The sequence below is a fragment of the Notolepis coatsorum genome (genome assembly GCF_963971535.1).
Source record: "Notolepis coatsorum genome assembly, chromosome: 18".
NCBI lineage: Eukaryota > Metazoa > Chordata > Actinopteri > Aulopiformes > Paralepididae > Notolepis > Notolepis coatsorum.
In genome coordinates this window covers 74,977,143-74,994,401 of record NC_140182.1, presented here as the reverse complement: position 1 = coordinate 74,994,401, position 17,259 = coordinate 74,977,143, and the positions used below count along the sequence as shown (strand labels likewise).

Here is a 17,259-nt window from a genome sequence, read left to right as displayed (position 1 = left end):
TGCCCCTGTTCCTGCCCTGTCCTTTGCCCTGGCCCTGTCCTTTAGCCTTAGCCCCGTAGCCTGCTCGCCTCTTAAAGGCACAGTGCCATTTTTCCCTATTTCTTTGTTTCCAGTAATTTTGTGTTCTCCCTTAAAGGGACAGTGCCACTTTTTGTTTGTATTTAATAAATGCCCTGTTTGGGCTTACTCTCATACCTGTCTTGTGTTGTGCGATTGGGGTCGGTTACAAACCATAACAGTACGACCCGACCAGTCGACGACCCCAGCCAGCACAGACAGTGTATGTTGAGTTAGCTTCCCTGTTAGCTTCCCTGTTAGCCTCGTTAGCTCCCCTGCAGCTTTCCAGGCCTCTACTACCAGCATGGCCCCAGTCTGCTAGCTTAGCCCCGGCTGCTAGCACAGCCTCTATGTTAATGCAGCCCTTGCAGCTAGCATAGGCCCTGTAGCTAGCCTTGCCCAGGCAGCTAACCCGGTCCCTCTGCATGGCCTCCACTTTTTGTGTAGTTTTCCCCACTGCTACGACTGCCCCTTCAGCTAGAAAGGTCTTTTTCCCCACTGCTAGGACTGCCCCTTCAGCTAGCAAGGTCAGTTTCCCCACTGCTAGGACTGCCCCTTCAGCTAGCAAGGTCAGTTTCCCCACAGCTAGGACTGTCCTTCCAGCTAGCTTGTTCTCTCATGCTGGTCCAGCCCTGTCTGCTAGCCTAGCTCCGGCAGCTAGCGCAGCCTCTATGTTAATGTAGCAGTACAGCTAGCATAGGCCCTGTAGCTAGCAGTGCCCTGGCAGCTTCCCTGTCCCTCTGCTAGCCCCACTTTTGGTGTAGCTTCCCCTGCTAGCATGGCCCAATTTTTTTGTTTGTTTGCCTTGTCTTGTCCCCTGCCCCTCTGTCTGTATTTTTGGGTCGCCCAGTGGCTCCCGTGGAGGGGGGGGTACTGTGAGGTTCGCCTGTTCCCTGGACCTTTAATTCCCTGTCTCCTCACCTCACCAGCCCCCACCCTCGCGTTATTTTACTCTCCTCTGCTCACCTCAACAGCCCACACCCTTGGACTACTTTTCACAGCTGTGATAGTTATCATTAGCGCCCCAGTGGGCTTTAAATACCTGGACTTCCCCTCCAGTCCTCGTCGGGTCGTTCTCTATTCCGTATCTTATTCTTCTGTATCTTATGCTACCGTTCTACCGCCGCGCTCCTGGTGAGTCATCACCATCGCCACCTGTCGCCGTTTGCCTGGAGTGGGACACAGTTCTGCGCTCTCCAAGCCGGCGCACATCGCTTCCTATCCTACGGGAGGATGCGCGCTCTTCAAGCCGACGCGCCCCACTCCAGACCCCGAGCCGGCGCGCTCTCCAAGCCGGCGCACATCGCTTCCTATCCTACGGGAGGATGCGCGCTCTTCAAGCCGACGCGCCCCACTCCAGACCCCGAGCCGGCGCGCTCTTCAAGCCGACGCGCATCGCTTCCTAATCCTCTACGGGAGGATGCGTCTCTCCGAGCCGGCGCGCTCCACTCCAGACCCCGAGCCGGCGTTCTCTCCGAGCCGGCGCGCTCCACTCCAGACCCCGAGCCGGCGCGCTCTTCAAGCCGACGCGCATCGCTTCCTAATCCTCTACGGGAGGATGCGTCTCTCCGAGCCGGCGCGCTCCACTCCAGACCCCGAGCCGGCGCGCTCCACTCCAGACCCCGAGCCGGCGCGCTCTTCAAGCCGACGCGCTCCACTCCAGACCCCGAGCCGGCGCGCTCTTCAAGCCGGCGCGCTCCTACTCCATCCCTGTAAGCAGCTCTGGCCCTCGCCCTGTCCAAGGCCTTAACCCTGTTTTCTCTGTCCCTGTCTCCAGCCCGCCTCCCCGGGCCTCTGTCCCTGTTCCCCTCTCCAGTGCCCCTGTTCCTGCCCTGTCCTTTGCCCTGGCCCTGTCCTTTAGCCTTAGCCCCGTAGCCTGCTCGCCTCTTAAAGGCACAGTGCCATTTTTCCCTATTTCTTTGTTTCCAGTAATTTTGTGTTCTCCCTTAAAGGGACAGTGCCGCTTTTTGTTTGTATTTAATAAATGCCCTGTTTGGGCTTACTCTCATACCTGTCTTGTGTTGTGCGATTGGGGTCGGTTACAAACCATAACACGTTCAAATAGAGAAGGCATGTGTCAGTGGAGTGGGATGTTCTGAAGCCAGATTGGAATTCGTAGATTAGATTTATTTCCGCAAGGTTGAATGAATGAATGAATGAAAACTTTATTTAACAGATTGCAGAATGGGTACAATACAGTACGGCTCAATACATACAATTGTTAAGGGGATGCAGACCTGAGAAAGACGTTTGTCTTGTTTCCATCAGGGTCCCCCTGAGGTACTTATCGACCTGTTCGTAGACTATTTTTTCCATGACTTTCGAGATGGAGGTAAGAATAGAAACAGGGCGGTAGTTGCCTGGGTCTAATTTGCTTCCCTTTTTTGTGCAGGGGGGTCACTCTCGCAATGTTGAAGTCCTTGGGGATGTGTCCCTGTTTTATGGAGAGGTTTATTATGTGTGTGATGACTGGGGTGATGGCGGCTGCTGAGTCTCTGAGGAATTTGGACGGGATGTTGTCATGGCCAGTGGCCTTGTTTGGTTGGAGGGCGCTCAGTTTTTTGAGTACCTCAGCTGTTGTTACCATTTCTAGTTTGAAATCGTCTTTGCGGACCCCTAGGTTATTGTAGTAGGCTATGATGTGTACCCAAAATGCCCTGAGTGGGGGGGTCGTTTATTTACCAGTGTTGTGGCTATGTTTGTGAAGAAAATGTTTAAGTAATTGGCCACATCCAGCTTGTCTGTGATGAGCGTGTTGTCCGTCTTTATGTTTGTTTGAAAATCTGGTTTTAAGTTTTTTACTGCGGCCTAGTTGATTATTGAGTAATTTCCAAAGTTCACAGGGTTTATTTTTGTTTTCCTCAGTTTTGTCATTGATGAAATTCTTTTTTGCAGTTTTGATCATGGAGTTTACTTCATTTCTTGTGTGTGTGTGTGTGTGTGTGTGTGTGTGTGTGTGTGTGTGTGTGTGTGTGTGTGTGTGTATGTGTGTGTGTGTGTGTGTGTGTGTGTGTGTGTGTGTGTAGGTGTGTGTGTGCGTGTGTGTGTGTGTGTGTGTGTGTGTGTGTGTGTGTGTGTGTGTGTGTCTTGGGGAGGAGGGGGGATATTTTGTATTTTGAAATGATAATGATGGCCAGTGGTGCAGTCGCGGTCACACCCGGTTACACGCCGTGTTACCAGATCACTGAGGCAGAAGCAGGCATGCGTTGTTCATGGCACGGGGTACCACTCAGTGGTACCTCACTGAGTATTAAAGATTTGAGCAGAAGCGCGTGCACGCACATGCACGCGCTCGCGAGAACGCGCTGCGCTCGGCTCGGATCGTTGTGTTTACCTGCGGCGCTACCTCGCATTATCATAACAATAGCCGCTATAGGCTGGTGTCTTCAACCAGTCTGGGACTCTTTGTTCAACCCCCCACCCACCACCACTCACCCCCGGACAACAACACACTCTGCAAACAGCAGCAACCCGGGACATTCCATATCTACATCACAAACTTCGGGACTGAGTAGATAATTAATTAATCTTCTCTTTATTTTTATTATTTATATTAAAACTGAATCAAACCATAAACAAGGTTGCCTGTTGGGATGTTAGATCCTAATGTGAAAAACTGATTTTATATGTCTGCACTTTATGTGCTCATTTTATGCCTGTCTTAATTCTGTTGTGAAGCACTTTGAGCTGCAGTTTCTGTATGAAAGGCTATACAAACAAAGTGTATTATTGTGCACGAGGGAACATATGCGCATGCGCGCGGGGCCGCGCGTGCGTGTGCGCGCGCGTGCGCGCGGCGTCATTCTCCTGCGTGGCGGCTCAGCCCATAATAACAACGCAACGCTGGGCAGAAGTACGCGCAATCGCGCACGGATGTGTACGCGCACACAAAAATGCGCTGTATCCATTCGTTGTGACTAGTACCCGGCCACCGTTTTACATAACTAAAAGCGCAGGTAGACTAAGTGTCTGGGTGTTGGCTATCTGAATGCATCTCCCCCTTCATTCTGTGTAACACAGGCAGTGGAGGTGAATACTAATGTGGCTCGGAATTCGTGATGGGGGTCTACCTGCTTATGATATTGAATCAAGCGTCTGTGCTGCGCGCCAGCTTTCCAGCGCACATTCACACAAATAGAGAGCAAGAAGAGCTTGTATGATAGAAAGATTGCACTTGCGTATATGCGCTTGTGTGTGTGTGTGCGTGTGTGTGTGCGTGCGTGCGTGTGTGTGTGTATAAATCAGTTATGTGCGCATGCACGTACCCGCGCGTGCGCGTGCACGTGGCGTGGCGTGTTACCAGTTCCCATATTAGGACTGCACCACTGATGATGGCTACTAGTATTCTTCAAAATCGTATTCACAATAATTATAATCAGGACTATAACGTTGTGGAAATATAGAAAAAAGTATGGTTGAGTTAGTATAGCCTGCCCTACTGTGTTATTACATATACTTGTAAAACAAAAACGAATTCCTCTCCTCTGTCTGGTCACAAAGCGCTAAATGTCTGCCTCGACCGCGTCCAGATGAGAACATACCATCAGGTGGCGAGAAGGGATGTGACGATTTAAAAAGAAAAAGGTAGTAATTTATTTATTTACATAGCCACCCTCTTTCTTGACTACCTAAGGATGAAAACAGAAATCCATTAGGTGATGATGGTAAATGGTAAACAGTAGTGTTCGTGATTTAAAGCACAAGACAGTGAAAATTCTCAGTTGACAGAATCTGTAGACTGTAGGGTATAGCCAAGCAGGATTTTATTTATAGCGCAGACGGACAGTGATCTTTGAGCGCGTTTGCCAATGCCATATGCACTGATTTCGCCCTCTGAGGGCGATTATCAGCTCTACGACTTAGGTATAAAAGATGGAGTTTGGAGAAAGGAAGAGGAGACGGAAATCACAGAGTTTTAAACTGGTCACGGAGGAGGGTAAGCAATTGCGAGACCTTGCAAGATGCGCGTCTGTGTCTGTGTCTGTGTGTGCGTGCGAGTGTGCATATCGGCTGGCGCTGTGTGCATGCATACAAAAAGAGACGCGTCAATAGGCATGCAACATGCTAAATCACTCTAAAGACACGAATTTACCTTTTTTAAAACATCACATGATCTGTCATCATCCTTCGTTTAAAACATATTCAAATAAAAATTCGGCGGTGAAAAAATGAGTGTTCTAGAACAGTAAATAATGAAAGATTTCCATTGCTGTCACCTTATTCACTTTTGCTCAACGTGTTGTTAGACTTCTTCATATCACCACAGGTGGTAGAATCTGCGTCAGGTGGGAGGGGGTCCGTGCTTTGGCTGACATCACGTTCTACAGATGACGATCCTGTAAAATATCTATCTATCTATCTATCTATCTATCTATCTATCTATCTATCTATCTATCTATCTATCTATCTATCTATCTATCTATCTATCTATCTATCTATCTATCTATCTATCTATCTATCTATCTATCTATCTATCTATCAGCATAATAATGTCACATTATGCCCTGTGTAAGAGCAAACACTTCAATCTTTGTTTGAAGAGGATCTTCTTTCAATCGATTCTGTTCTGAGATAATTTTTTTTTAATGTTTTTCTTGTTTTTTTCTTGTACAGTATAGGCCTACTCGTCTGTCATTATTATGTATTATTATTATTATTATTATTATTATTATTATTATTATTATTATTATTATTATTATTATTATTATTATTATTATTATTATTATTATCCTTATTATTATGATTGCAATTGTCTTTCTCGTTGTAGATCTTGACTCTACGTATTTGGTGAACTCCAGTTGCACAGACGCTAATGGCGAGTCTAAAGATGCTGCTGTGCCTGACGGTACGTCGCTTCGGTCTAGAGTTACTAAATTTAGTTAGTGGCTGTGCAAAAATGTGTCCGTCGCTCTCAGTAAAACACTCTGATCTCTGTTTAGTCTGGTTGTTAGGGGATGAGGGCATGGAGATCAAGAGGCAAATCACTGGGATGATGAGGCTTCTGAGCGACAAGGCTGGCAGGGTTTATCAGCGCGTGGGAGCGGAGGGGGACAGCTTAAAAAAGGAGCCCCAGGATGAGTGTCTGAGTTGGGCACAGGCACAGCACCCCGCCGCCCTGCCTCTCGTCTCCGAGGACCACCAGGAGGAGGACTTGTGGGGCTCGACGGCGGATCCAGGGCCCTCCCCTTCAACTACATCCATCACCACCACAAGCCAGGGCTATGGCCAGTACACCACCCGCTCCAAAACCCTCAGGGCCCTAAACACCGGCAAGGACATGGTCAAAATGAACGAAGATGATGGTAAAGCCTGCTTGAAAGAGGCATAGGTGGAAAGTAATATGTAGTTTTACTCAAGTATACTGTACTTGAGTATACTTTTTAGCTGTTAGTTCTTTACTTGAATGTTGAGTATCATTTTAAGGGACCTTGTACTTTACACTGTAAGTCAGTGGTCACCAACCTTTTTAAGCCCAAGATAACTTTTTTTTTGGTGAAGGCAAGATCTACCTATTGAAGCGTTGAGAGAAAAAGACAGCCAAGATTGTACTTTAAACTAAATTACTTTTATTTGCCTGTATTCTAATTACATGCAATGCTTTGGTCCAACATTAAAACGTCAAAGTAGAACTATTATGTACTTTCTCAGTCAGTGCTAAGTGCAGTCATCTTATGCAGCATCACTTTTCACATCAAAACAAAAGTAGAGCTGTAATGTGGACTTTCTCATATTATTAACATTGACAAACATATTTACAATTAGCATTTTATAAAGTAGAACTGTAATGTGTACTTTCTCAGTCAGTGCTAAGTGCAGCATCACTTTTCACATCAAAACAAAAGTAGAACTGTAATGTGTACTTTCTCAGTCAGTGCTAAGTGCAGCATCACTTTTCACATCAAAACAAAAGTAGAACTGTAATGTGTACTTTCTCAGTCAGTGCTAAGTGCAGCATCACTTTTCACATCAAAACAAACGTAGAACTGTAATGTATACTTTCTCAGTCAGTGCTAAGTGCAGTCAGTGCTAAGTGCAGTCAGTGCTAAGTGCATGCATCATTTTCACATCAAAACAAAAGTAGAACTGTATGTGTACTTTATCAGTCAGTGCTAAGTGCAGCATCACTTTTCACATCAAAACAAAAGTAGAACTGTAATGTGGACTCTCAGGGTAAGATCTAAAAAAAACATTTTTTTTTTCATGGAAAGATCTACAGGGACAGTCTCAAAGATCGACCAGTCGATCAAGATCGACGGGTTGGTGACCACTGCTGTAAGTGGTATTTTCTTTGTTGAAATAATCTATGTGTTAAAATAATAGCTATACATTCCGAAGCAAATATGGCTTTGCAAGATTTTTAAAATAAGTAGTAAATCTGTATCTAGGGTTGGATAAAGTGGGAAGGGGTAGCAGTTACTGACCAAACACTTTATATCAGTGATGGCTGTCAGAATATAGAGCTATTTAACACTTATTTTAACAAAAGAAATACAGACCACCATACCTGGACCACTAAAATATGAGGAAAAAATACTTTTACTTTTGATACTTGAGTCCATTTTATATCAAGCACTTTAATACATTTACTTGAATATAATTTTGAATGGAGGGATTTGGGAGTATTTTGACATAGATACTTATTTACACTACTGGAAACAGAACTGAATAATTGCAGAATCAGAATAATTTAGAAATATTTAGTGAATTTACATGCATTCATATTCTGGATAGACTACCAGCTAATATTTCCTTAAATGGCTTAAATGCGATAAGGTCACCCAACGCAATAAGGTGTTTACCATTTCCATATCCTGATATGCCCAAATGGAATATCCCATGTATTACCCTGTAAACGGAAACTCAAAACCCAAAAGACCACAAAACCCAACACAATAAGATGTACATGCCTCAGTACATTTACATTTAGTCATTTAGCTGACGCTTTTATCCAAAGCGACTTACAAGTTCTGTACGACAAGCCATCAGGAAGGGCACAACTCTATCAGCTGAGCAACAATGTTCATCAAAGTGTTGAGTGCTACAGTGTAGGTTAGTTTATTAGGACAAGTGCATGACAGTACGGTTAGTTAGGGTTAGATTTTTTATTTTGATTCTTATAATTCAGATAATGGTTGAAGAAGTGCGTCTTTAGTCGACGGCGAAAGATTGGACGTGATTCGGCTGTCCTAACTGGGGTGGGTAGTTCATTCCACCATTGTGGGGCAAGGACTGAGAATAGGCGACTTCTCTTTGATGACCCTCCCGGAGCTTGGATAGGAGTAGGTCTGAGGCGGCCAGAAGATGCAGAGCGTAGGGGTCTTGAGGGTGTGTAGTTAGAGACCATTGACCGGAGGTAGGCGGGAGCGGTTCCCTTTGCCGCACGGTATGCTAGGTCGAGGGCCTTGAAGCGGATTCGTGCAGCAATGGGGAGCCAGTGCAGGTCCCTAAGAAGTGGGGTGACATGGGCCGACTTCGGTAGGTTTGAGATCAGGCGGGCCGCTGCGTTCTGAATGAGTTGAAGAGGCTTAGTGGCAGTGGCCGGGAGGCCAGCGAGCAGTGCGTTGCAGTAGTCAAGGCGGGAGATGACTGTTGATTGGACGAGTTGGGTGGCTTCTTTTGTCAGGAAGGGGCGGATCCTTCTGACATTGCTCAGGAGGAATCGGCAGGTTCTGGTCGTCGCTGCGATGTGAGCAGAGAAGTTCAACTGGTCGTCGAGGACAACACCAAGGTTCTTGGCGGTCGGGGACGCAGTCACAGCTGCATTCTCGACTGTGATTGAAAGGTCGGTTAGGGGGGAGGATTTGGCCGGCAGGTGGAGCAATTCTGTTTAGCTTAGATTCAGTTTGAGGTGGTTGGTCGTCATCCAGGCGGAGATGTCGGACAGACAGGCCGAGATCCGCTCAGAGACGTGGATATCTGAGGGAGGGAAGGAGAGGAAGAGTTGAGTATCGTCGGCATAACAATGGTAGGAGAAGCCATGAGACGTGATAATGTTACCCAGTGATTTAGTGTAGAGGGAGAAGAGAAGGGGTCCTAAAACCGAGCCCTGGGGGACACCCGTCCGCAGGGGGCGGGTGGCCGACAGGGTCCCTTTCCATGACACTTGGTAGGAGCGGTCATTGAGGTATGATGACAGCCATGTCAGCGCAGAGCCAGCCACTCCCATTCCTGCGAGGGCCGCAAGGAGGATCTGGTGGTTGACTGTGTCGAAGGCTGCAGATAGATCTAGGAGAATCAGGACAGAGGAGAGGCCTTTCGCTTTTGCTAAGTGAAGTGCCTCTGTGACCGCAATGAGGGCTGTCTCTGTGGAGTGACCAGTCCTGAAGCCTGACTGATTAGGGTCTAGGAGGTCATTCTGTAAGAGATAAGCAGTAAGTTGGTTGGATACAGCACGTTCAAGTGTTTTAGAAAGGAAGGAGAGAAGAGAGACAGGACGTAGTTGCCTATGACGGTAGGGTTCAGGGTTGGTTTTTTTATGAGCGGCGTGACTCTGGCTTGGTTTAGGGAGGTGGGGACCACCCCCGAGTTGAGTGAGGAGTTGATGGTTGCCGTTAGGAATGGCAGGATGTCTGGTGCTATGGTCTGGACCCAGACTAATATCAGCATATATCCAAGCCATCATATTCAGGATTCCCATAGTCAGGATGTGAGTCAGCTGGGATATGGCCTCTACATGCACTCAATTATAGACAGAACATTATAATATCCCAAATAGTATAATATTATTAATGTTGATGTACACACACATATTGTCTGCTTTCTACAAGAGACACAGCTTCACTTAATCAAAGACCAGAACGTAAAAACGGACCTATCTCAAACCCTGCCCTCTTTTCTTGAGCCTCTAAACACAACTGTTGCAGCTTGAGATAGGCCAATTATTATGTAAGGGAGTAGAAATACCAAGAAGAGGCATTGTCTATAGCATTGTGTCAGACAAGCGTGTGTTGTTGTAGAGAAAACCAGACATAGAGAGGCCTTTATCATGTGGCAATCCTTACAAAACAGAGAGATATGACAAGAGATGTTTCTCATGATCAAATAGTGATAAAGAGTGTGTTTGTGGGTGTGTGGGTGTGTGAGCAGATGATTACTTGTTGTCATACTGTTGCTCCACAGACGTAGTCCCCCCTGCTGAGCTGGAGCCCCCCTGCTGTATGTGTAACTGTAAGGGCGCCTTGCAGGCCATTCTGGAGGAACTGCAGGCCATGAGGAGGTTAATGCAAACGCAGAAAGGTCAGTATTGATTGATTGAATTGATTGATTGATTGAAAACTTTATTAACAGATTGCAGAATGGGTACAGTACAGTACAGCTCAATACATACAATTGTTAAGGGGATGCAGACCAGAGAAAGACTTTCGTCTTGTTTACATCAGGGTCCCCCATTTTCAATTCATCATAACATTATGACATACACGACATACAGATAGGCAGTACTGCTACATCTATACATTTATGACATACCAGATTTGCAAATACAGTACTGTTTGTGATACAAAAAGTGTCCAGAAAAGAGAGTATATACATTTGACGTAGAAACTGTACATTGGAGGAGGTTGGGTGGGTGGGGTGGGCTTGGGGGGGTGGGGGGGGACTGTACATTGGAGGTGGTTGGGTGGGTGGGGGACAGGAGGGGTGGGTGGGGGACACAACTGTACAAGCAAAACTGTACATTGGAATATTGACAAAACCATACTTGGTCATTTACTGTACATTGGAGGGGGTTGGGTTAGGATATTTACAGGGGCCAGTTTCTAATTGCAGTCTCCCGTAGGTGTTCTTTGAGAGTGTTTTTGAAAGTGGGTAGTGATTCACATTCCTTTACAGCTTTGGGTAGGGCGTTCCACATTGATGTGGCATAATATGTAGCATAATTGCGAAACGTGTTTAGTCCCTTGTTTGAGCCGAATCTGGGTTTAACATGATTTGTGGAGCTCCCTCTGGTGTTGTGATCGTGGTATTCACTGACCTTTGGGAAGTATTTTGACATGTACATGGGTACCTTGGTCGTGTAGTGTATCTTGTAGACCAGGCCCATTGCAAGTTGCTGTACTCTGTCGTCTACTCTAAGCCATCCTAGGTTGTCAAAGTGGGTGTCACCAGACCCCAATGAAAAGTACCCCAGTCTACAGCTAGGAAGTGCAAGCGCACAGGTGTACTTTCCAAAGAGCTCAGCTGAACTACCACAACAGATTCCCCAGGACCACAGACAGACAAGGAGAGAATGTTTAGCAAAAACAAGCAATACTTTATTACATAATGGTATTTAAGAAAAACAGGCAATACTTTAATACATAAGATACAAATTCATAAACCTACCTAAACACTATTAGACTAGATTAAAATACCCACGCCTCTTAAGCCTAAGGTAGTTTAAAAGGAGGAAGTGCTCCATGCCCCGTAAACCCACCCCCAGACTGTTACTCCCACCCACGCCACCTATCCCCGCCCCTGAGACACTACACACGTGAAGGAAAAAGAGTGCCCTGCACACAGGTCTATGACTATCAAACGTCAACTTAGAATCACACTATACCACACGGTTCACTGCAAACAGCCTGAAATAAGTATCGATATCACACTATCCCTCGGGGAGCCACAGCAAAATGATTTAGGGAGAATATAGGTAGATAAATACACACTAAGTGTTCACACGGTAAATTAAGGGGGTTTGGATAGGATAGTGGGTGTTGTTCACCGCTAGGGGTTGTGACCAGGCCTAGAATACTCCTCCCATATCCTAACCTAGGTCTGGGGCAGTGGAAGCGCTGAGTTACAAACAATACAAAAAAAGGTTAATGATAACCGGGGCCCGAAGCTGAGGGCCGGAAGGACGTCACCTCCTTCCGCTCCCGTAGCCCCTCTCGGCTTCGGGCTAAAAACTGTTCGGTCTGTACTGGGGTGTTTTAGGCCCTCCAAGCACCAGGCGTGCAATAATGTCCTTCCGCCTGTAATGAAAGGCACAGTCAGTAAGAGCAAGGTTCCCCCCGTTCACGGGTTTGTCACAATGTACAATGGATTAGATATCCTCCATATGATTTAGAAAAGAGAGAAAAGGTAGTTCACAGAGGATGGAAATCCACAATACTAGGTTCCAGTCTTCGACAGTATTACTGGCTTTACTGTATGCCGTTCCGATAATCTTCAGCTTCACGCCACTAATAATATTCCTAATTCAAATGCAGTCAATGTTCGTCTGTCTTCATTTACCACTCGGGAAAATAGTTCGTTTGTTTAGGCACGTATTCTACTGTCTTGCGTTCTTTACTCACGGCGCCCGGTGTGGCGATAATGTCCCTCCGGTCTGAAGCTCCACTCGTTTCCACTCTGGAGGAAACACCGCAGTCTCCGCTATGAACTGGTTCCACTGGAGGAAAGGTAAAAACACAAAAAGAGCTGTGTGTCCTCGCAACCCTGCGTCCTCTGCTACCGTCCTCTCGACTCCCGTTTTCGTTCTGGAAGCAGCAATAGCGCCGTGTGTACCAGCAATATCACCAGTCGACGTCCTCGGGTTTCTCTTTCCTCCTCTGCTCCGGGTCTCGTCCTTCTGTGTCTCGCCCCCAGCTTACAATACTCGCCTCCCTTTTGAGCGAGTTTGCGGGGTTCCAGGGCACCGCCCCTATGCGCCAGCCAGCCAATCAGCTTCCTCCAACGGCACAGCCTGTAACGCAAGAGAGGGAACTCCCATGGGTAAATCCCACCGCTCCATGAATACACACAGACACACACATACCCCCACCCGCGACATGGGCAGGGGTGAGGTGGGTTCTAGGAGTAAGGTCAAGCAGTAGTCTGACCAGTTTGTTTTGAGATGTTTGTAATTTTGTTTTTAGCGCCTTTGAGGTGCTTTGGTACCATGAGGTGCAAGCATAGTCGTAGTACCCTTGAATGAGTGCTCCTGCCAGAGTCTTCAGGGTATTCTTGTTTACCAGTGAGGAGATCTGGTACAAGAATCGAGTTCCTTGGTTGACATTTTTTTATTACATTGGATGCCATTTTGTCATACTACATACACACACAGCCACATACACAATTATTTAACCTTTATCTTACCAGGTAGTCACTTGAGATCAATGATCTCTTTTTCGAGCAAGACCTGGCCAAAATGGCAGCAAAACAAAAACAAACATACAATACACAAAACACAGACAGAGACATAAAAGGCAAAGTGGGGCAAGGGGATACATTTGAGCTGCAGCAAACAAGATTGAATGGGATTGGGGGGAGATTGGAGGGTATAGGGTAAAAAAAGGAAAAAGGTAGAAAGAGGAGGGAAGGTGATGCTTTGCTGGGGAGCGAAGGTCAAGTTAATAAATATGCAATATATATATATACAAAAGACAATGAGGTGGTGAGATAGAGGGGGGGTGGAGAGAGAGAGGAGAGAAGGAGGGAGAGAGATGGAGAGAGAGAGAAAGAGAGAGGAGAGGGAGGGAGAGAGATTGAAAGAGAGAGGGAGGGAGTACCTAAACATCTTTCACTCTCTACATCCCTCTCTCTTCTCTCTCCCTATCTCTCTCCTCTCTCCACCTTTATCTCTCTCCATCGCTCTCTCTCCTCTCTCTTTCTCTCTCCCTCACTCTCCCCTCTCTTCTCTCTCTTTCCCTACCTCTATCCTACCTACACACACACACATTCTAGAAAACGGTACACATCAACCTGTCTACGTCTCTCTCTCCACAAGCCCCCCTGCAGAAGCAGGAGCAGTCAGCCCCCCCGTGCCCCTCTCACTTCGTCCTCAGTCCCGCCCCGTGCCGGCGGCCCCACAAGAAGAGGCCCGTCTACAAGGCGCCATCGCCGAGCGCACCTGGCCGGAGGGTGACCGCCCCCCTTCCTCCCACGTCCTCGGTCTCGACTCCGCCCCTAGAATCTGGAAGGGACGAGGACAAGGAGCGAGAGAGAGACTCGTCTGAGATCTCTGCACTGCCAGCTCAGCACAACCCAATAGATGATGCACACATTCCCCTCTTCAGCCAGTCTAGGAGCCTGCCATCTTTAGAGGTATTTATGCTGTGTGTGCTCTGTGTGTGTGTTCTGTGTGTGCTCTGTGTGTGTGTGTGTGTGTGTGTGTGTGTGTGTGTGTGTGTGTGTGTGTGTGTGTGTGTGTGTGTGTGTGTGTGTGTGTGTGTGTGTGTGTGTGTGTGTGTGTGTGTGTGTGTGTGTGTGTGTGTGTGTGTGTGTGTGTGTGTGTGTGTGTGTGTGTGATATGTGTGTGTTTTGTATTAGTCTGTAAGCCCTATAGATGATAAATATTTGATGTTAAAGGAACATGCGGACATGACCGGTTAGCGCATTGTCCAACTAACACCTCTCCCGAAGGCTAACCGGTCATGTCCGCTTCCATTCATTGTGCTAAGCTAGGCTAACATGCAGCCAGATAGCTTTCTAGTGAACGCACAGAGAGGAAACTGGTATCTATCTTATTGTCTCTCTCTGGAGATGACGGTAAGCTAATTTCCCAAAATGTTGGCGTGTTCCTTTAATACGAAACCATTCTTTTCACAATTTCTCTCTTTATTTTCTCTCGTATCTCTTGTCGTCCTTCCTCTCCCAGTCGGAGGTGCAGCTGGCGGAGGACTACGATGTGTTCATCCCTAAGGCCCAGCTGGACTCTATCCTGGTCAACTACACCCGCTCTGGTAGCCTGCTCTTCAGGAAACTGGTGGGTCTGTATACAATGCCTTCAGAAACAATTCATTGACCTGTTTTTTAAGTGGTGGATTTATTATCATATAAAAGTCCATTTCAATGGTCAATGGTTGTTTGATAAATTCATAGTAATTCAAGAAGTTCTGTGACAGGAAAACTACTTTGATACCATTTTATTATGAGACAATATACTACAATGCTACTTTCAGAGCCAATTAATTTACTTGATTTGTTGTAGTTACATAAGGTTAAGGTTGCATAATTTCAATGGTGATTCCATAATTTATTTTCAATCTACCTAGATGCATTTGCAATTTCTTTGATAAAATGCAAAGAAATCTGATAGTGTTAGAGGTATATGACTCTGGTGCAGTGTGCTACACATTATGGACCATGTATACTGTGAGGTTTTGTCCTTTGCTCACCTACTCGCTCTGTTCCTTTAAGCCTACTCGCTCTGTTCCTTTAAGCCTACTGTTAATCAATTGCATTCTCCTCACCTCACTAGCCCCCACCCTCGCGTTCGTTTGCTCTTCAGCAACCACACCCTTGTACTACCTGTCATTATGTGTTTGATTGGTCTGGTGCCGAACACACACTTTTAGTTCAAGTATCAATTACCTTCACGCACCTGATGTTTATTCTAATTAGTTCCCCTGTGGGCTTTAAGTACCTCGCTCTTCCCCTCTGTCCCTTGTCGGGTCGTCCCGTATCATTCCGTATCATATCCCTATCACCAAGACTCCTTCGGGAGGTTCTCTGTCTGTTTATGCTGCTTTCATCTCCGGCGTGAGATGCACTCTAGCCTTCGCCTCCTGTCTCCGTTTGCCTGAAAGGAGACACTGGACTGCGCTCTCTAAAACTTCCACGGGAGGTATTCCAGTGTTCCACTTCAGACCTCCGCGCAGCAGACGTCCAGACGCGCATCCAGACCTCCGCGCAGCAGACGCCCAGACGCGCATTCAGACCTCCGCGCTGCAGACGTCCAGACGCGCATCCAGACCTCCGCGCAGCAGACGCCCAGACGCGCATTCAGACCTCCGCGCAGCAGACGCCCAGACGCGCATCCAGACCTCCGCGCAGCAGACGCGCTCCTCACTCCAGACGCGCATCGCTTCCTAATACTCTACGGGAGGATGCGTCTCTCCGAGCCAGGTGCGCTCTTCCGCGCAGACGCGCATCCAGACCTCCGCGCAGCAGACGCGCTCTTCACTCCAGATGCGCATCGCTTCCTAATACTCTACGGGAGGATGCGTCTCTCCGAGCCGGCGCGCTCTTCCCTCCTGACGCGCATTCAGACGCACTCCAGATGCGTCCTCCGTACCGGCGCGTACTCCAAGCAGACGCGCACCACTCAGACCTCCGCGCCAGATGCGCCCTCCGTACCGGCGCGTACTCCAAGCAGTCGCGCACCATTCAGACCTCCGCGCCAGATGCGCCCTTCGTACCGGCGCGTACTCCAAGCAGTCGCGCACCACTCAGACCTCCGCTTGGACAACCCGTTTCCCGTGGCGACGCGCTCGCCCCGTTTTGATCCTTCTCTCTTTACGCACAGCGCCTGGGTGAGTTTTTATGACTGTCTTTGATCCTATTCGTTTTTCGTGTGTTTAATGACACTGAAGATATCCTGCTTTTTGTCAGACTGTCACTCACCCAGCGTCAGCTTTTTGGATAGTTCATTGGGATAATCTTTGGCCTCAACATCGCTCACTGTGTGTATACTCACCGAAGATATTATTCACTTGGATTTGTATTTTGGGACTTCACTCACAGTGTGTATATACACCGAAGATTCTGTCACTTGGATTACTCTGTTTTTGGGACAAGTCACCTCTCCTGTCACCTGCTCTGTTCCCAACTGAACTCTGAGCTAACCCGCCCCCTCTCTCCCTCTCGGTCCCGTTTACCACCCTCGGAGATCTGCCGAGAGAGATCTGCAGAGCGGTTCTGATGTCCACCGTCAGCTTCCTCAGACGAACCATCCCGGGAGAAGCTGCAGAGCAGCAACATTCATTAATGCTTGTGTTCCAAGGCCTTACCCTGTTTTCTCTGTCCCAGTATGCAGCTCCTGCCCTCGCCCTGTTCCAAGGCCTTACCCTGTTTTTCTCTAGTCCTCCTAGTCCTCCCTGTCTAGTCCCTCCAGTCCTCCCTCTCCCCAGCCCGCCTCCGCGGGCCTCTGTCCCTGTTTTCCCCATTCCAGTCCTCCTAGTCCTCCCTTCCTCCCTTGCCCCGGCCCTGTTTTCCGTTAGCCTTCCCTTCCCCTTAGCCAGCTCGCCTCTTAAAGGCACTGTGCCTTTTCCCTTTCTGTTTATCCAGTAATTTGTGTTCTCCCTTAAAGGGACAGTGCCGTTTCTGTGTGTTTTCAATAAATGCCCAGTTCTTGGCTTACTCTCATACCTGTCTTGTGTTGTGCGATTGGGGTCGGTTACAAACCATAACATATACAATCATCACTATACTGACGATTGAATCCTGCCACTCACTACTATTATCACTATTTTCACCATTATTACTATGTTCTATCACAATTTGCTATGTTCATTACTATTA

At 47.4% G+C, this 17,259-nt stretch overlaps 1 protein-coding gene across 1 annotated transcript in view; it reads left to right on the top strand.

The window, feature by feature from the left end:
* Positions 1-4,929: 4,929 nt before the first annotated feature.
* The window catches only part of bend7 (BEN domain containing 7), a gene marked incomplete at both ends in the record, with an annotated part of 14,545 nt that continues 2,215 nt past the window's right edge, over positions 4,930-17,259 (top strand). The window contains 6 exons of the mRNA XM_084335244.1: positions 4,930-4,993; positions 5,825-5,902; positions 5,997-6,359; positions 10,144-10,293; positions 13,745-14,061; positions 14,615-14,722. Of these exons, the coding sequence (XP_084191370.1) occupies positions 4,930-4,993; positions 5,825-5,902; positions 5,997-6,359; positions 10,144-10,293; positions 13,745-14,061; positions 14,615-14,722 (1,080 nt within the window). The remainder of the gene's footprint in view (positions 4,994-5,824; positions 5,903-5,996; positions 6,360-10,143; positions 10,294-13,744; positions 14,062-14,614; positions 14,723-17,259) is intronic.